Source organism: Gopherus evgoodei, chromosome 9 (assembly GCF_007399415.2).
Source record: "Gopherus evgoodei ecotype Sinaloan lineage chromosome 9, rGopEvg1_v1.p, whole genome shotgun sequence".
Classification (NCBI taxonomy): domain Eukaryota; kingdom Metazoa; phylum Chordata; order Testudines; family Testudinidae; genus Gopherus; species Gopherus evgoodei.
Window position 1 is genome coordinate 89,776,767 of NC_044330.1, and position 26,054 is coordinate 89,802,820.

Here is a 26,054-nt window from a genome sequence, read left to right on the forward strand (position 1 = left end):
AGCATCACCCAGGGACCTAAGTGTAAGAGAGCACGTGTGTCACATGCATACAACAGTCTTCAATGAGTATGACAAGGAAAAAAGTATCTGTTTGTACAGCAATGCCTCACTGGACTACGATCTGAAAAGCAACAGAAGTCGTTTCGTATTATACTGGCTTTTTGGCAGTAGAACAAGTTTCTCCTTGATGTTGTTATCCTCATTTCACTACTGATCCAAAGCGGGAATTTTGGGGAATATATCCCATAAAAAAAACCTATGCGGATTTCTTAACACAAGCCTCAATTTACTTCACAGGGACATTAAGAAGGGATTTTTGGTCAGAAAAGAAGACTCATTTGCAAAGGTTAGATGCTTTTTTGTTTATTTAGTGCAAGTCAAAACACCACTTCTACCACCACCATTTGTGCACGGGTGACTTTCATGAACCAAGGCTCTCTCACAAATACAACCGTATACAGCAGAGCAGGCCAATGCCAAGCACCCTCCCACCTTCTAACACTTCAACACTATACTGAACAAAACTAAACAGAGAAAGAGCAACTATTACAAATAAGTAGTTACTATTGGAGAACACACCTGGCTGATAGGTTTTGTTCAGAACTGAGGAAAGCAGACTACTTTCCTCAAAATGGACTGGGACCCAACCTTTCTCCTGCTTAAGTAATGAAGTAGGTTACCATTACAAGCAAAGTGGTAAAATATGTAAGATACATCATTCTCTTGTGCAAGAGTAACTCCTCCATACATTGTACTTCTTGATGAAGGTAAGTGATAATTTATATATACTGACATGAAAGACAAATTGCATTGTTGTATATTATGTACGGTTGAATATAAGCTTCGGGTTCTTTGCTATACAATAGTTTTACTTTCCAATATACTCTACTAAAACAATACTCAAGTTTTAAACAGAGTTTTACCATTAATAGAAACCAAAAACGAAACATGTAAATGAAACGCACAAAACAGCTTACCAGCCACTACAAAATTCACTACTGAAACAATACTAACAGAGAAAACAAGAAAACACTTTAGTGCAAGAAGTGAGTTTACATCACTCGGCCTTACATACTTTGAGGTACATAATGTGATACAGGATTAGGTGAGGTAACATAGCTGACTTGATGCAACTGTCCGGGATTTACAGTATTATGAAGTCGTGAAGAGTTACCATACGATGGATTTGCGGGATGCCAAGGGCTAACATAATGATAGGCAGGTACTAAAGAGATGCAAGAGTCAAACCCAGGTAATGGTGGCGGTCCATAGGGATCTGTCACTACTGGATAATATACTGTTCCATGGGATGGAGGTGGAGGCTCTACATTTTGGAAAGTACCTGAAAAAACACATAGGTGACATATATTTTAACATTCTAGCCATTTTTATGCAGTTCTTCATTACAATTGAAACAATTTTATGACACTGACACAGAACTTATCTAGACAAACAACAATTTATGCCCATATGATGTGTACACTGAGAAGGAGACCATCTCAGCTCTTGAATAAGGCTGGAAGGCAATCTGCTCATTCGCAGATGTGTCCCAGGTCTGTTTACGTATTCATTGCCTATTGATCGTATTTCTTTTTGTTGAGGCTCAGAGGAAGGGCAGCTCCTGTTTTGAACTTCTCGGGGGTGGGGGGGGTCAGCAGGACAGTAGGGGATTTAAAAAACAAAATGAAAGAATGCCTCTCTTTGTAACCTCTGACTAGATACCATGGTGATGGATATGGGATAAAGAAACTTAATAGAATAGGTTATAATTGCAGCAAAACTGCAAGCCTGTGTAATGGTCATCGATCAATTAATAGTTTTGGCAAGCTCTATGACAAAGATATGCCAGTTTCTACTATTTTTACTCAATTAGCACAATATCAGAGACTTTTAATGAGGCCAGACATCTGACCTTTAACATCTTCTATTCATTTGCTGTGGGTCAGCAAAAAAAAGAAAGGAGTAATCATGCACAACTTTTTAAACACTCAACCTCCCGCACAGCTTTGGAAAAAAAAGTCCTTTCTAGAAAAGCAGCTCATAGAGCCAAAATTATTATTTTTGTTTCCTGATAGTGTTACCGAGCCCTGAGTATCAGCAATTCTAAATCATAAACTTAAGTAATATATTAGAAACAGCAGACACCTATCCCTAAGATAATCTATAAAGGAGCAGGGTTCACATAGTCAATTTTGATTTTTTCCCCCCAGCATCTATTCCTGGCTATAGATAATGAACAAGACAATATCTCCTGTCACCCACTTAGACAGATGAGCAAAGAATCCTGTGGCACCTTATAGACTAACAGACGTTTTGGAGCATGAGCTTTCGTGGGTGAATACCCATTTCATCAGATGCATCATCAGCTCATGCTCCAAAACGTCTGTTAGTCTATAAGGTACCACAGGATTCTTTGCTGCTTTTACAGATCCAGACTAACACGGCTACCTCTCTGATATTAGACAGATCAGACACTGTCCTCATTTTACATCAGAACTCTATTTTAACCCTCCCTACACACACACAAGATTTCATCAATTCCAGTAGTAATGGGAAATGTAAACAGGCCCATTACACTACTCCAGTGAGCTACAATTTAGTCACACTGGTCTGTAATTTCAGTTGACAAAGCAGGGAAAAAGGATCATATCAATCAATTACGTTGTGTCAATTGGTAAATCAACAATAAGATGCTCATTTCTACTTAAAGGCTCACATTCTCAAAAGGTCAGCCTAAAATACTAACCATTTGCTGTTTCCAGGGGAACTTGCCGGACATCATTCCTCCCATCAGTGTACAGCTGAGGTACTGACTGATCCACCATGGGGGCAGGCTCAGTATATGCTGAGTAAGCTTCTACAGGTGATGGCGGTGGTACCTGTTGCATGTATACCATGGAATGCCAATAGCTCTGATGGTAATACTTAGGAAATTCAAAGTAAGGAGAGAAGTTTTATGGTCTGTACGCACTTTCCTCCCCCCAACCTCAGTAGCACTTAATGTACACAGATTATATTTTGCAGACTGCCAGAAAGTCACCAAAACAACCCTCCCCCCAACCAGCACTTTTCTCAACTGTATTATATTCTCCCGAAGAATTAAAAATGTTCCCTCTACACATTTGAACATACAGGAAGAGAAAGCATTTTGAGGAATTTCTATTGCAGAAGAGTCTGGCATGGGTCTTAGTCCGCAACATATCAGTATTATCTATTCCATCAGAATGAGAGGGCAGATGCAATTCTAGTTCTGGAGTTATCGCCTGCTGAGCGCTAGAATCTCATACCACCTTTTTTGGTGTGCCACATACTAATAAATACAGAAAAGGTATTGCCAGTAATTTAGTCTCTATTTATTAGTAATTTCTATAATGTAGAATGTCTTATTGCATTCAGTAAGGTCCTTATCCTGACAGGTGGCAAGAACCCTCTACCATCACAGGGTGGGGGGTAAGGGCATAGAGTCAGTAGGAATCCTGAGCACTGGGGACCCATACCTGGAGAGTAATGCTCAAGTTTCACCCCCGATTATTAATAACTCTAAAGTCAAGTAGATCACATGTCTGTTTGAGCATCAGCTGGGAGCGAGGCATTACCATGGACTTAATTGTTGTAGCAGAGATCAAAATCTGGCACCTGGATTCTGTTCCTGCCGACTTCCTCCATTGTCTTGAGCAAGACACATGGGGTTCAGAAGAATTTTTCCACTGATTTCAACAGGCACTTGATCAGGCTCTTAACCTTAAAACTTCTCTATGTTTTACCTACCCTTTCCATATAAATGGATGGGTAAAGTATTGTTCTTCCCATCTTCACAAAGCCACCAATATGAATCTCACTACATGTAGATGCTCTTTATGAGCTTCACAATTTACAACTCAAACTTCCTGCACTGTAAGTTTAGTCTCTTCCATGAACACATGCAGGTACTATAGCCAAGAGCGCAGGAAGCAAATTCAGAACACTTAAAAGCCCTTTTCAGACACATCATTGCATATGTCAAGACAGGTGATATTGTACAAGCAGTTTACCATACCATATCTGACAAGCACTTACCTGCAATCCCAAATTAAAATAATACTGCAATACCTTTGTATCTGAAATTAGAAAATATACTATAATTGAGGACTGTGGACAAAAACCACCCAGAAACAGTCATCTGTTTGTGGTTTTGTTAAAACTACGTAAATGAATAAAAAAGTTGTTCAATTGGACAGCATTACTTTTTCTGAATGTATTTTTAGAATACATAATTCAGAATCTGACTCAGTTACTTTCAAAGGTGATATTCTTGAAGTTAGCACATGTGCTAAACTGCTTAGATTGTTTACACAATAAAAACTGGATTAAACATTCACAATACATTAACAAGTAACATTAATAAGCCAAACCTAAAATTAATGTATTGCTATAAATTGTTTGCTCAATGATGCTCTTCACAGAATGCCTATAATCCATCAACTCTCATTACAAACCTTAAAATAAATGATACAGTGAAGGATAAATTACTATGGCCTAGCTTTCCAGAAGTGACTGGCTATTTTGGGCACTCAATAGGGCCTGATTTTCAGAGGTTCAGTATTGAAACACTTTCTGAAAATCAAAGCCTAATGAAGTTTGTCAAATTGGACAATCAAAAATTAAGGCCTGAAACAGTCATTTTTGAAAATGTGGACCTAAAACTTATGTTGGAAGCAACTTCCTACAGCTTTGTAATTTAAATTAACAATTCATGCTTTTCCATATTAACCAATTTGTTTCTTTGGGCAAGGGGGGCAATTGTAAGAAGAGCTGGTATACACATACAATAGAATTCCATTTATTTGACCCTCCATTACCTGGCTCTCAGGGTATGTCTACACTTACCGTGGATTGACGGTGTGGTGATTGATCCACTGGGGGGGGGGGGGCGCAGATTTAGTGGTTTAGTGAAGACCTGCTAAATTGACTGTGGATCACTCTCCCGTCTACTCCGGTACTCCACCAGAACGAGAAGCATAAGGTAAGTCAATGGGAGAAACTCATCGACCTAGCTCGGTGTAGACACCGCAGTAAGTTGACTTAAGCTTTGTCAACTCCATTCATGTAGCTGGAGTTGCATAACTTAGGTTGATTTAATCCCATATAGTGTAGACCTGCCATCAGTGTTAACAGGACAACCAGCACACACAGGTCCAGAAGGGAGCAATGTCTGCTGTGGCCAATGGATGGCGATACAGCTTTGTACTTTCCCATTCTCTGGCTTATCTGGATTTTTGATTATCCAATCTGGCCCTGGTCCCAATTAGATTGGATAAGTGGGGTTCTGCTGTAGGCTACTTTACTTCTGTAAAACAGAATCTTGTGTCTAAACACAAGAGTCTTATGAAATGTCAGCAGAGGTGAGTGTGTTGACCTGACCTGAAGAGAAGCTCTGCGTAAACTTGAAATCTTCTCTCACCAACAGAAGTTGGTCCAATAAAAATACGTTACCTCACCTACCTTGTCTTTCTAGGAGCAGAGGTGAAAGTTCCTTATTATGCATACAAAATATGAATGCGTAACCATGCACACCGAGATAGAAAAACCTAGTATTCCACTTACTCATTTATAAGATTATTTTATGATAGCTGTGTAAACTTTTACAATATCCAGAGGAAAATCTGTTAAAAACATGGATAAATCATAACGACCAAAGCTGAAATCCAGAATTTATCATATATCTGATCACAGTAAAAAGGTATGGAAAGATGTAGCCATTCTCTGATATTATTAGCAGATACTAAATTACAGATTGGTTAGGTTTGTTGCCAATAGTTATTTACCGATAAGTTTTTACCACCACAGATGGATTTAAAACAGAAAGTGACCTTATATGGGGAAAAGTGCTTCACAAGATGTGCCACAATGAAATTAAATTTTGCATTCTATGTAGTGCAAACAACTAAAAGGTCACTAAAAATACTACGTTCCCAAACTGATTTGATTGATAAGCATCTTCTCCAAGGGCCTGTGCTCCCTCCATTTTCACTATGAAAAGACAACTGCATAATGCTAGTCTGGAAGTATGCAGAGGAGGAAGGAGTTCATTGCAAGCTGCCTTATCAGAAACCAGCAGCAATTCATCTGCAGCCACTCTACACATACAAAAATGCATACGGTTATGGCATGTATGACTAGGCCCCCCAACAACAGCCAAAACTGAATACTATCTCTACCCATTATTAATTCCTGCTCTGCAGTTGTTACTCTGAAACACCAAGATTTGCAGGGCTACCAAGATATATGTGCTGCTAAGGGAAGTGGGGACCTGCAAGGAGCATGGTGGGGCAGCATTCCACACAGTACCAAGATTTGTGGAGTTGGAATTAGGATTCCCCCACGTCTTCCAGCTCTAGGCAATTAAAAAAAAAAAAAAAAAAGCATGCCACCTATCTCTCTACACAGACACTGACACTCCTACCCTGGAAGGAAAGAATGCATCCAGTTTTCTGTACCCTTCCAACTTCCATTTTCCAATTTATTTGCTTCATTCCCAGGGAAGCAATAATATAGTCCTGGGCAATTATATGGTACACGAAGGAGTAATCCCAAAAGTGAGGATGACCTTTAAAACTGTTCAAAAATCCAATTATTCTTTGTGAACTCAGAAACATACCTCTTCTTCCCAAAATGTGAAATGGTCTAGAATATTCAAATTTGCAATTCTGGCAGGAATACACAGTTTTTCATTCTACAGTGCAGTTTTGGAAATGGGTGGGAGCCACAGTAAAACATGAGATCCTTGGCTGATCTCACTGACTATATTTCACAGAGTTAGAGAAAGAAATGGGTAACTTTAGTTCCAGATTAGCAGCCTGCATTAAAGTTAAGTGAAAATTCCTTCTAGTCTCTCAGCCGTCTACAGCAATATGGCAAAGAAAAAAGCAGTAGCATTTATCTGAAACGGACAGATGCTTTGTGTGAACAGGAGAGTATTACCAGCTCAGATCTGCAGTGTTCTTCACTGCATGCCAACTTGCATAGCACTTGGTTTATTGTGATTTGCAGCAGTCAGGAGGCTATTTCTCTGTGCTTCACACACAATCCAGGAAAATAGGCAAAGAGGAAAGGGAGGCAAAGCTCCACATGGACTCACTAAAAACGTGTGTGAATATCTTGATTACCTTACTGATTATTTTAAGAAAATGTCAACCACTTTTTCTGTTCCCAATCTCAAAAAGTGAACTGAAAAAAAGTTTTACACCTCCCACATTTTCAGAAATTAGTGGAAATCTGTTTGGGCAGGACCATGGGGCTAAAAATCTCCACTTAATTTTGTACTTTGGGATTTCATTTTATTGATATTTAGTTTTTTAAAAAGAAAGAATTAAAACAACCATCTTTCTTTCCATTCTATCATCAATTCCACCAACACCACTATGGTCACCCCTTATTATTGGACATTTCAAAACAGACCATAATCTATCCAGTTATCTGTTCTACATATGCATGAATTCTTTCTGATCCTTGCAGGCAATGAGTTTATGCCCTGAGGGCCATCCTAGTGACACTGCTTTGGCTGTGACAATGTTAACCATAACGCTACTGAAGAATTAAAGTATGCTGAAAGAGCAACATATTACTCAACATAATAATTAGCAACATAATGCTTTCTCTATAGTATCTAGCAGCAGACTCATTTACATTTGGGGTAAATTAAAAATCTGCTTTTCAATTATTATGCAAATGTATGCAAGATAAGCATCAATCCTAAGCGCTGAACGGAGCAGCCATTACATAGTGAAGATAATAGAACACAAGACACTAGAAGAATGAAATGACAGGCTAACACTGAAGATAGTGATGTCCCTGGAACACTGGAATAGCAGCAAATGCAGAAGGCAGCCTATTTTTGTTTACTGTGCTTTAAGTGTATAGAAACCAGAATAATCATTGAAATATAGCCACAGTGTGACACCTGCCAAACAGAGAAGCAGTGAGGCTAGTGAGCTTCATATATAAATACAAGACAGTAATAGTCACCAAGAATTTAGTGTCATCTTTCAAGACCTGAAGAAAGAGTTTTCTGGATAAGAATTTTACTAGTACAGTCTGAGAGGCTCTGATCTGTCTGGAATGCTAATGCAGGGAGGGAGAAACTGTCTCAAACACAGGACTCACAAAATAACCAGATCTTGACATATAATGGTGCATGCAGGAAGAGGGTGTGTATGCAAGCATTCTGAATTAACTCTGGAGGGAGGGGAACCCAGAACAGATTCTGAAAGTTCAGAAAGAGATGTGCATGTATGAAACAGCCATTAAAGAACACATGGGCCTGGCTTGGGCCACTGACTACCAAACCACACCAAGAGGAACATTTGTCACATGCACATCTGTTCAGTCAAGCTTTAAACAAAAATAAATAGAGCAAAACCAGATTTTTTCTGTTTTGTCCTTTAATAGTGCTAGATGGAATTCCGTGGATGAGACTGAATAAGCTGTAAAGGGAAATGAGGAGTTTGTTCATTTCAGCAACTGTGGGGTTGGCAGAGTAAAGGTTAGCAGGATGTATTGGGGCACTGCTGAAAGAGGGAAGAGTTAAGGTTACAAGAGCCACCTTAACTGCACCTTTCCTGGTTTTCCAACATTTGAGTTTTGCTCAATTTAATGTTCTGCAAATGGATGACACGTCAACCAATATTAACTCTTCATTAACATCGTTTTTTGCCACTGAATTTCCTAGGGTGTTTTTTGTTTGTTTTTTTTTGAGAACAAGATATTATAGACAAGAGTTAATCGTCATTTAGGTAGTGTCTGTATCACGCCCCACAATTTGCATACCAAGGCAAAGCAGCCTGTAGTCAGCAAGCCCCACTTCAAGGGGTACTCTTCACTCTCCTGCATCCTCGTGATCCAGGAACCATCCAGAATTCGTAAGCTGGCAATCTTGGCACTACATGCATTTCTTTTCCCTCAGCAATTAAAGTACTAGGGCCGTCAGTTCCAAACTTCCACATGACATGTCTTTGGAAACACCACATTCATCTGCCTCAAAAATAAATTAGCCACCTCTCCATACACCCCAGGGCTAGTAAAATACAGATGATGTTCTCAAAACCAAAGAGCTGCCTATCACCCATGCATATTGCAGCTGTAAGCCCTTTCCCTCGTCCCATTCTCCACCCCGACCACACAAAATCCTGTCTAGCTCTATTGTTCCCAACAAGAACAACTTTGGTTAGACTAGAAGCTATTTTGCTGTGTTCACAGTAAACCTCCTCAAAATAAAAACACGCTGTAATATAACAGACAACCTGTAGCAAGCAACATGAGTTATTAAATCTTTATTGCACAGGTGTAGAAAGGTTCTGACTAGAAACATCAGTGACAGGGTGCTCAGCAAGGGCAATGGTATCTGCATATTCCCTCAAACTTCCCAGGAAACCATAAAGTGGCTGCTTAGAAACCCCCTTACCGTTGGTGCATATGCGCTATAATCCTTCCAGGCTGCACGTTTATGCAGGTGAAGTGAACATGTTCCTAAATGCTGTTCACAGTTTGGGCCTCCCAAAGACTCAGTGGCTGCCATACACTATCCTGGGTAAAAGTTGATGGGCTGAGACCATTCTGACCCACATCACATCAACAGTTTGATCTAAGTCTACACACAAAAAAACACCCTGAAAAACCACAATCCACCTAGAAACTTTCACAATTCACAGGAAGAATTCACATGTCAAATTTCCACCCCACTCCCCAAAATCCTTTGATTATATTCCCCTTAAACTCAAGTTGCCACCCACAACTTAAACTGTAGCAACCTCCGGTCACTCAGTTCAGAACTCTGTCTTTGGTGGGTGCTTGTAATTAACTTTTCCTTAGTTAATTGAAGGGTAAGTTGAACAGACATCAGGTCTGATTCAGTAAGAACACTCAATGCAAGACAGCAGAAGAAATCTGTTCTTTGGGAATGCCTGGGTTCAATGACCCCAAATTTGAATCGGGAATGCTACTGCCATAGAGGCACACCGAATTTCAAGGCAATCCAATTAGCTATTCAAATTTTAAGGTACTTACAAGAGAGTCAAGCTTTAGAGCATATAAAATGATGGCAAGAATGGAAACACTCTAGCCATTTTTCTCTATTGGTTCATGCATAGTGTAAATTTAAAAAGAAAAAAATAGATGTTCTCTTAAACACTGCTCTCAGTTTGGGTTATCCAAAGATTTAGTGGGTGCCATGCACTATACTGAGTGAAAGATTGAAACCATTTTCACTAACGTCATATTAATAGTTTGATCTCCAGCCCTGTGCAAATAAATAATCAAAACACACCCCACGTAGAAACTGTTTTAAAATGACTATTTTGGGAAGACGTCTCTCTGGAACCCCTGGCTCCAATGGCTTCAAATTTGGGTCCCCTACGCTGCCCTGCACCCTCCAGGGCCATACCAAAATTCAAGTGACTCCAACTAAGCATGTCCACTTTGGAGAACTTAGAAAGCTTGACCTATAAACAGAAGCTGTGACACAAGCTTAACTATAAAAGGCACTGCTGCACCGATATAATATTTGTGACACCCCCTGCTCACAGGCCTATGGATGCCTTAATGAAAGCTTCATAACCATTATAAACTAAGGCAACATGCCCACTTACCACAAATACTTAACATTAATACTACATAGGACTCACTGCTAGTCTTCCCCCTAAAATCCATACTAGACACTATTTAAAAGAAAATAAAGAGTCCGGAGCCTTTCTCCAAAGGAAGCTCAAAGAATTCTGTGGAGTGGTTTAACTGAGAGGTAAATACAGAACTGCTGGCCCTCTATGGAAAAAGGCCTTCAGCTCATATCTGCTCCAGATTCTCTTCTGCACACTTAACACTTGATTCTAGAAGGTGCTGAAAACCCTTAACTCTCAATTCCTTTTTTCTTCAATGGGAGTTAAAGGACACAACAAGCATGGGCTGGATTCTGCAATGTACTGCAAAAGGACAAAGCAAACGAAAAGTTGAAATTCAAGACTGTAAGAAGTGAAAACAGGACCTCAGAGGGCACCTGTCCAAGAGGCAGCCACTCCAGACTGTAGAACATGAACATTGCAAAATGTGGCAGCATGACTGCTCAACACTTGGCAAACTGCTGCAAAGGACAGCTCAGAAAAAAAGTATATTATATGGTCAAGTGGCCTGAAGGTTCCAGTGCACTAGAATGGGGCCTGAATGCAAGAACCAGGAGAACATTATATTAACACCTCTCTCAAGATGAAAGAGCGACTCTTGACAATTGCCTAAAGCAGACTCCTGTTTCACTGTCAAAAGCGGCTGCCAGATTGGGAAAACAACCTAAAAAATTAAGTTGCTTCCCTAGACAGCAATATGTTGAGATAAGTAATATGAAAGCCACGTTTCCTGCCAGTTCACCTTCAGCTCTCAGTTTTCACAGAGGGCAGTCTCTCTAGTAGAGACCAAAGTGGCAGAATTTCTGATGTAAAGTACTCAAAATTCAAGGACAGCTGGAAGAAGCTGCAGACACAAGAAGCTGTGTGACCTGAACAACATTAGATTGTTCAATACAATGCAAAGATAGATCTGGGTGCAGCACCATGGCTTTCCCTACCAAAACCTCAATGGAAGCAGAGATAGAATTGGACGCTGTTGAACTTGTTCAGTGGTATAAGCCTATACTATTGTCCTTGCCTGTATCAGAGGAATGTTACCAAGGTAGCCATAGATGTAACATATCCCAGGCTCCCAGTGTATTTATTAAAAATCTAGCAGAAAAAATGGAGGACACCAACCCATGAGCAGAAATTTTCTATTAGAATTAAAAAAAAAAAAAAAACACCCCCCCCCCCAAAGCTGCTAGCTAACTCACACTGTTGCTCTTTAGAGAACACCCTGGCTCACCGCTAGCCTGGCTTCATTACTGCCAAAAATAGCCTCCCCTCCGTGCTCACTGCCAGTCAGAGAAGGCAGAAATAGCTGTAGCTATTGAACATGCTGCAGTACCAGCATACTTACAGCTGTAGCCATAATTCAAGTCACACTCTTCTCCCATGTGCCTGCATTTTAGACAGAGCTCTAGCTTGCTCCAGCCTATGTTCTTTATACCAGCTGGTCTTTATCAAAAAGATAGACAGTTTGATTGACAGATTTTTCTTCTCTAGTCCCTTCCTCTGAAGGCTTAATCTCTGTGCAGACCAAATCAAGACAAGGCAGAAAGTTATGGAAGGATCATGTAAAAGAGTAAGAGAAGAGGGAGGAGTTTAAACAAACTGCCCAGCCTATATACTCCGATGGTCAAAGAATTCTTTGACAAGACACATTGTGTCTCAGCTCATCATCATCAGCTTCATTAGCCTCCAACTGTAGCTCCACATGGTATACTGTATATAGCACAGATGGACATCCAGAGGATTTCCATGTATGCTGAACAACTTGCCGTTGCTCTCACACCTTGGGTAATAGGACTGTGAGGCATTTTGCCAATGTCAGAGATTGAGGGCAGGCCATTCATTGGATTAGCAAGCAAAGCTCTCTTGAATTATGTATCTCTGACTTTGTTCTGAGAGGCATAGAGAGAGATATTTATTAGGTACTAACTCCAAACATAAAGAGTATTTTGTATGTCATTTACCAAACTGCTCAGTATAATGTGATCTCACATAGTTAATGGAAATTCAAGACAGATTTACATCAGTCTGCTGTGCCATTACCACTTAAGAGATGAAGCCAGAAAATGCAGACCGCTGCCTAAAACTTGAAGGCTGATGCCAAACTTTATGTTCTCTTCATGTTTACTACCGGTAGAGAGTTTCAGATATAAAAAAAAAAAAAAAGACATCAGTATAATCAGGGACAGGGACAGGAACATGAACATGCTGCATACTGGGAAGCATATACTCCAGTTGATAAAGCCATAGGTTGAAATCTGGGCTCCACTAAAGACAATGGCAAAAGTCACACTGATGAGGCCAGAATTTCCCCTATATTGTTCTTTAATTGTTCCTGCCATAATTTTGACAGTAATTTATTCTTCACTGGCTTCTTATGTGGAACAAGAACAAAAATCACAACAGAAAGACTCTCTCAGCTGAAACAACTGTGGGCTTCCCATTATTTCTCCACAAGTTAATTACTTTGCTGAATCTTCCATAACACGCTCCTGAGACCTCTTCACAAGCTTCTTTCCAAATTGTGAAATTAAGCATATCCCAACCCCATAAACAACCTTAATATTCCCATCTCCCCTGCATCATTTGTACTGAGCTGTGTTTCCTCACTACAGGTATTCTCTGTTAAGCTTGTTGTAGGACAGCGGTCACCAACTGGTTGATCCTGGAAACTCTCCCAGTTGATCGTGATCTCTGGTAGCACTGCCACTACGGCAGGTTCCCTGCCTACCCCAGCTGCATGCCCCTGCAGCCCTGGGGGGGGGGGAGTGAGAGGACAGGAGTGTCTACACACTGCTCTTCCCTGCAAGGACTGCCCCCACAGCTCCCTTGACCAGGAATGAGGAACTGTGGTCAATGGGAGCTGTGGTGGTGGTGCCTACATAGAGAAGCAGTGCGCGGAGCCACATGCCCCCCACCCCCCAGGGTTCACTGGGGCACATTGGCCCCTTCCAAGAGCAGCGTGGGTCTGGGGCAGGCAGGAAGCATGCCTTACTTAGCCCACTGTGCTGGTAACCAGGCATTGCCTGAGGAAAGTACTGCCTGGCGGGAGCCCATATCCCAACCCCCAGGCCTCTACTGGAACCAGCACCCTGACCGCCACCCCGGCCCCCAGCCCTGAGCCCCCACCCAGAGCCAGCACCCCAAACCGCCTCCTGCACCCCAACCCCATGCCCCAGGCCCACTCTGGAGTCCCTCCCACACTCCAACCCCCTCAGCCCCAGCCCAAAACTCGCACCTCCTCCCAAACCCCAATCTCCTGCCCCAGCCCAGTGAAAGTGAGTTAGGATGGGAGAGAGAGCGAGCAACCGGAGAGTGGTGGGGGAGAAGGAGAATGGAGTGAGCGGGTCAGGGCTCAGGACGGGGTGGGGTAGATCCTGGACTGCACTTAAATTAAAAAAAAAAAAAAAAAAGTGATCTTGTGCATAAAAAGAGACTGTATATCCTACAGCAGCGGTTTCTAAATCAGGAGAGCGCCAGCTGATGCAAGGAAAAGAGCACAGTGCTAGAGAATGCATCCCTCTTACCTCTAGGTAGATCACTGCCGCTGGGATCGCAGGAGTAAGGCGGAGGAATGCTGCCACTATCTCCCACCTCGCTGACAGGGGGAGGTGGAGGGGGAGCTGCATGATATGGGTATGGCACTGATGGAATCACTATTATGTAAAAAAATAAAATAAAATAAATTCACAGTCTCAAGTCAGATTTTCAATAGTTTTAAAACAAGTGAGCTACTAGCCAGTGCATTTTGTACAAACTGCCATCATGCCCTAAATGTATAGTTATCAGCTTTTGTTGTAAGGATTTAGCATTCCTTCTGGACAAATTAAAAACGTCTTTGGGATTTTTTTAAATCTCCCTTTTGTCTTATGATTTGCGTAGTTAAATTCACTTTGGTTTGAAATGCAGGGCCACCTGGGGGATGAGGGGGGCAGGGAGCAAGTGGGGCAATTTGCCCCAGGCCCTGGGCCCTGCAGGGGCCCTCACGAGAGTTTCTCAGGGACTCTGGAGCAGTTTCTTCCGCTCTGGGTCTTCGGTAGCAGGCGGTCCTTCCGCTCCGGGGTGGAAGAACCCCCCGCTGCCAAATTACCACTGAAGCGGGACCCACCGAAGTGCCGGGTCTTTGGCAGCAATTCGGTGGCTGGGGGCCCCACTGCGGGTCTTCGGGGCACTTCGGCAGCGGGTCCCGGAGTGGAAGGACCCCCCGCCACCAAATTACCATCGAAGCAGGGCCCCCACCCCCAAAGACCCCAGGTCCCCTGAATCCTCTGGGCAGCCCTGTTGAAATGTATTACCTACTCTTATTACAGTCAAGACAAGAGACATGACTAACTCAAACAACTTAATAAAAAAAAATTTCTGCAGTTTATTTTGTGCATTTGAAAGCTTCCTAATGGAAGTTAGGTGCCTAAATACCTTTAAGGATGTGAGCCTTTGTGTATAGTCAGCGTCACTTCTTCCCCTGCACAGTCAGTTACTGTAGTTAGTTAGTTTCCCCACAGCCACAAAGGATGGAATAAGCAATCGTTTTTTAAAGAGTTAGGGAAGCGTGACTATGAAACTCACAAAAAATGACTACAAGGTTCAGGGTAGGGGTAGTAGTTGAAACTACTGTATATGCTTTTTTAAACTGACTAGATTCCAAGTGGCCCATGCCCCTTGAAACAAAAAGTATATTTGTTTGCATACGTTTATTTGTAACACCACCAAGTGGCTAACCCACACAATGCAATGTTAATCATAACTGCAAGCATGCAGTGATCACAAAGTAACAACCATAATGTAAAAAACCACACACAAAAACAAACAAACAAAAAAAAAAGAGTATGAATTGTGATGGTTAGTATGGAGAGGGGAAAAGGAATGAGACTAGAGCAAAAGTTAGAATCCATGGAAGGTGAATGAAATTAGAGAATACAGAAATTTGAGAGCATGGAAAAACTCTCATATGAAGAGACTGAAAAGATTCTGCTTGTTTATCACAGAAAGTAGGTGACAGAGTGGATACAATGAATGCACTCTATATAAAATAATGATCTAAAGAATGTAGCTAAGGAACTTCTGTTGTCCTGGTCTCATAAATTAAGGGGGAGGGGAGCGACAAAAAGGTAAAGGTGACATTTAAAACAGACAAAAACGAAATAGGTCGTCACACAATGTATAGTCAGGCTGTGGAACTCACTGCTAGAGAAAGTCACCGAGGCAAAGAAGTAGCCAGGTTCAAAGAGGGATTAGACATTTACATAGATATCAAAATATCCAGAATGATGATGATGATAAAAGCTTTGGATAGGATATTGTTACATTGGAAGTTGCTGATGGCTGCTATCAAGCATTTGCTTGATCTACAAGGCAATCAGAGACCACGTTAATGCTGATGGGTATGCCAGCCAGCCTTCATTCAGGCTAAATGGAAAAAGCAATTAAAGCTCCTTTATGGAGTTAGGTAGCTGGAGACAATGGAAGCCACCACGAGGTACTAGCCCAATGAGTAGCTAACTCATGTAGGCTGAGGGATTTCCCCAGGGATTGATTCCAAATATAGTGACCGAGAAATTAACTTGTTGCAGCTATGTGTATGAGGCAGAAAAATGAGAAGTGAGCAGGAATCCAGAGATGCAGTTGTGGGAAGCAGAGACAGAGCTGCTTGGCTGGCAAGGTAGGTTTGGAAATTGTGAGCATGCAAAGTGTCAGCTTTGTTCCTACTGTATTCAGGGAAAAAGGACAATGCGTACATTCTTTGTAAATAAGAGATTGCACCGAAGAAATAACTGACCCATGTCACCAACTTCAACTCCTTACAGCAGTAACTCAGCAAGGCCTTGCATATTGGCTAAACACTTGTGCTAAAAGGCAACAATATTAAACTTCGTGCTTCAGGGCTGAAGCCAATCTCTAATAGAGACAAGGATGGGACTTGATGCTGGGGGCAGATTAACCCACATCTGGAACCATCTACTGTCCAAGACAGGATACCAGACTAGATGGGTGCAGTTCCTATGCAAGTTAGGGAACCATCTATATTTTTTCCTGCTGAAGGGGGACTTCAAGAAGATGTAAAACCTTGCTTGTCAGTGTTCCCTCCAAAATGTGATCCATATGAGGAAAGTCAGCAGTGAGGGTAATAAAGATTCATAGCGAAGTGAACCACATTCTATGGAAATACCTCAAAGAACTCAATGTGTACTCTGGGTGGCGAGAGGGGAGAAGTCAGGCCTGGTCTACACTATGCATTTAAACCGATTTTAGCAGCGTTAAACCGATTTAACCCTGCACTCGTCCACACTACGAGGCCCTTTACATCGATATAAAGGGCTCTTTAAATGGATTTCTGTACTCCTCCCCGACGAGAGGAGTAGCGCTAAAACTGATATTACCATATCGGATTAGGGTTAGTGTGGCCGCAAATCAACGGTATTGGCCTCCGGGCGGTATCCCACAGTGCACCACTGTGACCACTCTGGACAGTAATCTGAACTTGGATGCAGTGGCCAGGTAAACAGGAAAAGCCCGGCGAAATTTTGATTTTCATTTCCTGTTTGCCCAGCATGGCGCTCTGATCAGCACGGGTGGCAATGCAGTCCCAAATCCAAAAAGAGCTCCAGTATGGACCATACGGAAGATACTGGATCTGATCGCTGTATGGGGAAACAAATCTGTTCTATCAGAGCTCCGTTACAGAAGATGAAATGCCAAAGCGTTTGGAAAAAAAAACAAAAAAAAACAACAACAACAAAAAAAAAACCTACAGGCTACACAGTGCTGCATGACAAGCTAACGGGAAGCCAGAGATTCAAATGGATGCTCATGGAGCAAAGGAGGGGGTACTGAGGACTCCAGCTATCCCACAGTTCCCAGCAGTCTCCGAAAAGTATTTGCATTCTTGGCTGAGCTCCCAATGCCTGTAGGTTCAAACACATTGTCCAGCGTGGTTCAGGGAATAGCTCATCAATGTACTCCCCAGCCCCACGTGAAAGAAAAGGGAAAGAAATAGTTTCTTGACTTCTTTCAATGTCACCCTGTGTCTACTGAATGCTGCTGGTAGATGCGATGCTGCAGCAGTGAAGAGCAGTATCCGCTCCTCTCCCCTCCCTGGTGGCAGACGGTATAATATGACTGCTATCCGTCGTCACCATCAGCCCGTGAGTGCTCCTGGCTTGCCTTAGGTGAGGTTGGTTAGGGGCGCCTGGGTAAAAATAGGAATGATTCCTGGTCATTCCCAGTAGATGGGACAGAATGGCTGGTAACCATCCTCATCATAGCAACTGGGGGCTGAGCTCCATCAGCCCCCTCCCTTTTCTGTGTAAAGAAAAGATTCTGTACTGCCTGGACTATCATAGCAGCGGGATGCTGGGCTCCTCTCCTCCGCACGGCTTAATGTCCTGCCTGGACTGTCATAGCACCGGAAGGCTGCCTCCCCCTCATTTTATCTCACTAACAAGTCACTGTTTCTTCTCCCTGCATTCTTTATAACTTCATGAAACAAATGGGGGGACACTGCCACGGTAGCCAAGGAAGGTTGGGGGAAGAGGGAAGCAACGGGTGGGGTTGTTGCAGGGGCATCCCTCGTGAATGGCATGTAGTTCATCATTTCTGCGGGATCTGACATGGAGCAGCTGTGCTCTCCGATACACTGCTTCTCTAGTACATTTGCCCCATATTATAGGCAGGACTATTTTTAGAAACCATAAAGGAGGGATTGACTCGGGGAATCATTCCTAGTTTTGCGTTTGCGCCCCCGGCCGATCTCAGCCGGGGCACCCATGATAGCAGCAGACAGTACAGAAAGACAGATAACCGTCATCTCATTGCCAATTTACACCGGCAGCAGACGGTACAGAACGACTGGTAACCGTCTCTGCTATCATGCAAAAGCAAATGAATGCTGCTATGTAGCGCTGGAGTATTGGAGTATAAAAAAAAACTGAACGGGCTCCATGGTTGCCGTGCTATGGTGTCTGCCAGGGCAATCCAGGGAAAAAAGGCGCGAAATGATTGTCTGCCGTTGCTTTCTCAGAGGAAGGAATGACTGACGACATTTACCCGGAACCACCCGCGACAATGATTTTTGCCCCATCAGCCACTGGGCTCTCAACCCAGAATTCTAAGGGGCGGGAGAGACTGCGGGAACTATGGGATAGCTACGGAATAGCTATCCACAGTGCAACACTCCGGAAATCAACGCTAGCCTCGGACCATGGATGCACACCGCCGAATTAATGTGCTTAGTGTGGCTGCGTGCACTCGACTTAATACAATCTGTTTTATAAAACCAGTTTATGCAAAATCGGAATAATCCCATAGTGTAGACATACCCTGAGAAAGAACAGAAGTAGAACTTGAAATTTATGGTTTTGTATCCAACACTCTACCTGGCCTTCCAGCATAAGAAGGGGATACCAAGATGGGCTGCACTGCAGTCTGTGGGGGAATGGATGTGGTAACATTGGCTTGAGTGGCTGCTGCCGTGCTGGAGGAAAAGACTGTTGCTGGAGCATTACTAACACAAGAGGAGGTTGAGATCACTGCAGAATTCACCATCACCTGCAAAAGAGCCAGGAGAGTTTTCAATACACTGCCAACTTTGATTTAAAAAAACCCCAGGCATGTCTTTGAAATACTACAGTAACACCTCACTTAACGTTGTAGTTACGTTCCTGAAAAAATGTAACTTAAAGCAAAACGATATTAAGCAAATCCAATTTCCCCATAAGAATTAATGTAAATGAGGTTAGGTTAGGTTCCAGGGAAATTTTTCTCACCAGATATATATAGATACGTCTGGTGAGAAAAATGTCCCTGGAACCTAACCTCCTCATTTACATTAATTCTTCACACACACACACACACACACACACACACACACACACACACACACACACACACACACACACACACACACACACACACAATGTTTTAAACAAAATTTAATACTGGTACACCATGATGATGATTTTGAAGCTTGGTTGAGATGGAGGAGTCAGAGGATGGGATACTTCTCTTATTGCTAAATGATGAACTAGCAATTCGCTGAGCCCTCAAGGGTTAACTCACTCACTCTGCAAGGCAGCAGGAATGGAGGGAGATATGCGTATTTCCCTTAAGTACACTGCCTTGTTAATGAGATCAGCTTACTGAGAGGCAGCTGCTGCAAGTTCCCTCTGTCCTGAGCCCTGCTCTATGGAAGACAGGGTGTGGGGGGCGGGCACTCTGACATTAGGCCCCCCTCTTCCTTCCCTCCCCACCCCACCCCAGCAAGCAAGAGTTTCCAGAAGCAGCTCCAAGGCAGAGGGCAGGAGCAGCACATGACAGTAGAGGGAGGGGGACAGCTGAACGGCAGGCAGCTGCTGCACAGGGAACTTAGCAGAGCAGGGAGCTGATAGGGGGCTGCTGGTCACTCTGGTTCCAAGCCCTCACCAGCTAGCTACAAGAGGCTGCTCTTCCTGCAAGCAGTAGACAAAGCAGGCAGCTGCCAAACAATGTTAGAAGAGAGCATTGCACAACTTTAAACAAGCATGTTCCCTAATTGATCAGCAACTTAACAACAAAACTGGGACGACTTTAAGTGAGGAGTTACTTGTACCTGGGTCTGGTAGTTTCATATATGTTTAGGGTGAGATACTCAGGGGAGCATAAAGGAGTCAGGCCAAAAATACTAGAGAATATGGAAAAGTGAATGTCTGCTATCAAGAACCCCTCCTCCCCTCGTTTTTTTATTTAAATTATATAAATATTTATATTGTGCTAGGATTCTACATGGCATTTTACATCATAAAATGCTAAACAAAAAAAACTCCATATCCACGAGAGGGCTTACAATATTAAATGAACAAGTGCAATATATCCACTACACAGGGATGCTATATTGAGAGTTCACATATATTTTGAAGGAATTCATGAAACAATTGAGCAATTACCAATACCACTTCACTTCTAGTGTTTAAATCAAGTACAAAGCTACAGTGCTGTGAGATTTTTTTTAAAAAGTATTCCAGCAACAGAGTGTGTGTGTGTGAGAGTGAGAGAGAGATGTCTAAGTTTCATGCAGTTAAGGCCACATCCTGCTTCCTCGCTGACTTAAGTAGGACTATCAAAGTCAACGGGACTACTTACATCATAAAGCAAGTAAGATTTGTCCCCCACCCTGTAAACACAGGTAGGCAGACCACCTCTTTATAGCAGAAGAGTTCATTTTTGTTCTCCTTCATTCATTTTTCAACTTTTCATTGTCACATGTGATTTAATGGTCCATGATTGAGCTTACCTTCTGGGAATAGTTGTATGAAGCAACTCCATCTTGAGGCGAGACAGAGCCTGTCCCTCCATCCTGAAGAGATTTCAAAGCAAAACCGTGTGTTTAAAATAGAGAGAAGCCACAAAGCTACAAGATTTGCGGGGAAAAGGAGCTGGGGGAGGGGTGTGTGCCAGAAACCCAAGTCTTCTAGTTTTATTCTTTAATTTTCTAAACTATACTCAAAGATCCTGCAGTTTGCTTTAGAATAAAATAAATAAAAAACACAACAACCCTAAATTAACTGGAGTTAGGCCAGTTCACAATTAGTAGTCTTCCATAACTGCACTTGATTACCTGATCTGTGGACCAGCAAGTTGCAGGGATGTGGGGTAGAGAAGAGAAAACACCTTGTTTCACTAAACAGTAGCCTCTCCAAGCCTATTAACAAACTGATTGATGTCAAAGGCAAGCTCTGGTCCAGTACTGTCTCTGAAGGCTAGCATACACTGGAGTGGGACTTGAAGACTAGTATACAAAAACAGAACTAAGAGGGGAAGAATCAGGGCTTTACAAAAAAGCAGATTTTCTACCTCCTTTCTCCTCACAAAAAAAAAAGTGTGAGGACAGACATGGAGCAGAACTCTACAAATAAAATTCAAACTGTAAAAGCCACCACCAGGATGTGCAAATACTTGATTAAATCAGTGCACAGCGTTTAAGACCAACTTTACAATGATACTGTAATGAGGTCTTATTTCAACAGGATCCCTTTCAGAGACAAGCATTCACTATCTAGCTGAAGGGGGAGGGGGAAGGAAGGGGGAGTTGGAGAAATGTGAAGTATAAATGGAACTATTATTCCTTCCTCCTAAAAACCACCCCTGAGCATCTACACTAAGCTTGCTTCCAGGGCCAATTTCTTTGAAGGATGTTATGTGTTTCTAGGAAGCCTAATCCAAACAGTGACTAAAGCTTACCAAGTTTGCTGTAGTCTCTGCTGAACTAAATACTGTTGGAGTTTCACAGTCTGGATCTGGAGGGCATGGGCAAAATTAATTGAAACAGGAGCATTAAATCTAATCCTTCAAAAACTTGAGATCATAAACTATTGTTTTACATTCACTGTGTGTAATATGGGAGAGTCCAATTCTTACTGACCTGAAGGGGTGTACATATATTCTTCATTGAATTCCCCTAGAAAAGAGGAAATGGATAATTTTTTTTTCTGAAATGAAGCTAACACTGAAAAGATCAGAATTACATTTCAGACACCAGCAAAGGTGAATTGAGCCATCTTAAGAAAAAGGATATTAGAATGGGATACACCAACACTGCACCGTTTCCTTTTTTTCCTACAAACATCTACCATTGCGTGGTCAGCTCTTTCACAGCTCAAGTGACATAAACGAAGTAGTCCAAAGTCAAACATCATCTATAGTCCCCAAGGACCCCAATTTGAATCTAGATGTGCAGAACGAAGTGTAGCTAGATGTATCTAAGAATTTGGCCCTTGTTTACATTCATTTGAAAAAATACTGCTAAGTTTATAGCTTGACTTAATACACCACTGTGTAACAGGAGTTAAGGTTAAGATAGTTAAGTAAAGAACACATGGAGAAAAAAGCCACAAGTGTTACAAGTCTGTACAGGACAGTTCCCCACACTCCCCTCCAGAAGGAGTTACATTCCCACAATGATTTTAAATGCAAAATCCTTTAAACAATAGTTATCTGTAACACTATATTCCTACCATCCTCTAGTCACTACTTATAAAATGTTTTATGTATAAATAGGAAACCTACAATGAAGTATCTGAAAAATCCACCTTTTACTCCTTATACACTGTAATAGGCAATGCATTTAAGGGAGGATTAAGTAACAGGAAAATGAGAAACCAACTATACTGGTACACTCTCTAATACTAATCATTTTTAATCAAGAGATATTAAACTGGGTGCCCTTCCTGGCTTCCATGATAGATGAAAAAAGGAGCCATTGGCACTTTTAGAAAGATTAAGGTGTCTTGGACATGCTCCTTTTTGTCAGTAAGGTAGATGCTAATACCCAAGGCTACTGTTAAAAGTATACTAATGAAATACAAACTAAATCCAAGTATAACTAGATGTATTACTTTGTGAGGAATGTCAGAAGAAAATAAAAATACTAGTTTATTCCATTTCACCAAAGGCCGCAGTAACTTTCACCAAATGGAATCTATGTTATATGTTTCAAGCAATGAGTTGTCTTGCTACAAACCTGCAGAGTCACATCAGCACTAGTCTGGCAAACTATTAATCCATTTCATTTAACACTTTTGCCACGCAATAAAAAACAGAAGCATGAACATGTGCAACACCTCAAAGTACTTGAAACAGATGTTTGCCCTAAAGCTGGACTTCCCAAGAGAAAAATGGAAGGCATCTGCGTACTCAATGAACATCACTGTAAGGCAACATTGATCAGCAGCAGAGCTAAAGGAATCTGCTTTCGCAGGTTGCACAAACAAACAAACATTGAACAGGAATACACAAAAATGGAGACTCTGGATTAATCAGAACACAAGTGTGTGTTTGATTATTTAGAACTTACCATTGTCACTTGGTTCATCAACTTCCTCCTCTGAGGAATTCAGAGTCTGTTTGCTGGGTGGAATGGGGCTTGGGCCTCTTCTAGCTACCCAGAATCCTGCAGGGGCTGGGACTATTGGGGCAGGGCTACCCTGACTCTAGGAAACAAGATAAAATGTGTTTTATTAGAACAAAGTGAATTCGCCATAGGGCAGGCTCTCTCATCATCCTGAAACCAGATCTGGCAAAACAATTTTGCTGTAAACACTACTTATTACGCATACAATGACCTCATTGGTACCTTGTGCTCCCTCTGTGTTGTATCCACCAGGTGTCTCTCGTAATATACATACATGAACTTCTCCCTCTGTGCTTATATAATGCCTAGTATAAATGGCCTTGATCTCTAATTGGGGTCTCCAGGCTGGATCATAATACAAGTTGTTTCACTCTCACCTCAGAGCTGTATTAGATTAACATAAACTCTGCTATTCCAGTTTAAATTCACATGAACTTCAATTCAGTGTTAAAAACTTAGTTGAAACTAGTGTGTATTTGTGTCACTCGCCATTAACAAGATCTGAGAAACCCCACCCTGAAATCCTCCTGGTGGTTACAGAACCTGCTCCCTTTTCTCCCAGCTGAAATGTAGCAGGACCCAAAGCCAGTGCTGCCTTTATAGCAAGTCATTCACTTTGTGACTCGGAGCTCACAATGTAATGACATACCCCTTAAAATACTGCCTGGTTACTGATCAGAGGAATGATGGTCAGTGGTTTGGGCACTAGCCTGAGACTCAAAACAAGAGCCTAGAACTGTGCCACACTGCTCACAGAAAAAGTTTTGGTGAATTCGAGATTTACATATTATATTAACGCTGGCTTGGGCAGAAGCTGTTTTTCATTACACTGAATCTGCAAATATTACTACTGCACAGTAAACAAGAGAGTCAGCAGCTTTCCAGTGGCAATTGGGCTTTAGCTTCCTGTGGCAGACATGGAGCTGCAATGTAATACTATATGTGACATGGTCAGTGAGATAAAGTTACCACATATAGGGCAATTAGACTTTCACATCTTATGAACGTCCTGTCTAAACTCAATAGGGGACTGTTGGGGGGGGGGAAAAAAAAAAAAAAAAAAAAAAAGAGGCAGAAAAGCAACACCATGGCTCTAGATAAAACACACACTTAGGGGACAATTCCAAGACTATGGCATACTTCCAGGTTCCAACCCAAGTTACACCACTGTTTTGCCAAGGCTTGGAGCCTAGAGATCCAAGGGTCAGTAAGGCCTGGTCTTCACTACGCGTTTATACCGAATTTAGCAGTGTTAAACTGAATTAACCCTGCACCCATCCACACAACGAAGCCCTTTATATCGATATAAAGGGCTCTTTAAACCAATTTCTGTACTCCTCCTATGAGGGGAGTAGCACTCAAATCGGTATTGCCATTTTGGATTAGGGTTAGCATGGCTGCAACTGGACGGTATTGGCCTCCAGGAGCTCTCCCACACTGCACCATTGTGACTGCTCTAGACAGCAATCTGCAGTCGGATGCACTGGCCAGGTAGACAGAAAAAGCCCTGCGAACTTTTGAATTTCATTTCCTGTTTGCCCAGCGTGGAGCGCTGATCAGCACGGACTGTACGAGAGATACTGGATCTGATTGCTTTATGGGGAGACAAATCTGTTCTATCAGAGCTCCATTCATGAAGTCGAAATGCCAAAGGATTTGGAAAAAATCTCCAGACAGACAGAGGCCACAGCAGGGACTCACCACAGTGCTGCGTGACAAGCGTAACGGAAAGCCAAAGAATCAAATGGATGCTCATGGGGGAGGGGCGGGGACTGAGGACTCCAGCTATCCCCCAGTCCCTGCAATCTCGAAAAAGCATTTGCATTCCTGGCTGAGCTCCCAATGCCTGAAGGGTCAAAAGCATTGTCCCAGGTGGTTCAGGGTATATGCAGTTAAATTTACCTCCCTACTCCCCTCCCCCCGTGAAAGAAAAGGGAAACAAATCGTTTCTCGCCTTTTTTCAACGTCACCGTATGTCTACTGCATGCTGCTGGTAGACGCGGTGCTGAACAGCAGCATCCCCTCCCCTTCCTTTCCTGATGGTAGATGGTACAAAAGGCCTGGAAACTGTCAACATCCCGTGAGTGCTCCTGGCTGGCCTTGGTGAGGTTGGCCGGGGGCGCCTGGGCAAAAATGGGAATGACTCCTGGTCGTTCCCGGCAGACAGTGCAAAAGGATTGAAAACCGTCATCATAGCAACTGGGGGCTCAGCTCCTCACTCCCCTCCCCCCCTTCAGGTCTAATGAAGATTCTGTACTGCCTGGACTATAATAGCAGTAGGAGACTGCCTCCCCCTCATTTTCTCTCACTAAAAAGTCAGGTGTTTCTTATTCCTGCATTCTTTATTACTTCATATCACAAATGCGGGGACACTGCCACAGTAGCCCAGGAGGGGTATGAGAGAAGGGAAGCAATGGGTCGGGTTGTTGCAGGGGCACCCCCTAGAATGGCATGCAGCTCATCATTTCTGCAGGATATCTGGGGCTCTGACCCAGAGCGGCTGTGCTCTCTGGTTCTCTAGACTTGCCCCA

The 26,054-nt window shown here is 42.5% G+C and overlaps 1 protein-coding gene across 1 annotated transcript in view; it reads right to left on the reverse strand.

Moving 5' to 3' along the window:
* Positions 1-966: 966 nt before the first annotated feature.
* The window catches only part of ALG13 (ALG13 UDP-N-acetylglucosaminyltransferase subunit), a 63,793-nt gene continuing 38,705 nt past the window's right edge, over positions 967-26,054 (reverse strand). The window contains exons 23-33 of the mRNA XM_030574228.1: positions 23,467-23,602; positions 22,036-22,071; positions 21,856-21,910; positions 20,908-20,980; positions 19,016-19,187; positions 17,464-17,477; positions 16,144-16,213; positions 14,171-14,299; positions 4,057-4,097; positions 2,747-2,924; positions 967-1,342 (exon numbers count right to left, since the gene is read on the reverse strand). Coding sequence (XP_030430088.1) covers positions 1,068-1,342; positions 2,747-2,924; positions 4,057-4,097; positions 14,171-14,299; positions 16,144-16,213; positions 17,464-17,477; positions 19,016-19,187; positions 20,908-20,980; positions 21,856-21,910; positions 22,036-22,071; positions 23,467-23,602 — 1,179 coding nt within the window. The 3' untranslated portion in view covers positions 967-1,067. The remainder of the gene's footprint in view (positions 1,343-2,746; positions 2,925-4,056; positions 4,098-14,170; positions 14,300-16,143; positions 16,214-17,463; positions 17,478-19,015; positions 19,188-20,907; positions 20,981-21,855; positions 21,911-22,035; positions 22,072-23,466; positions 23,603-26,054) is intronic.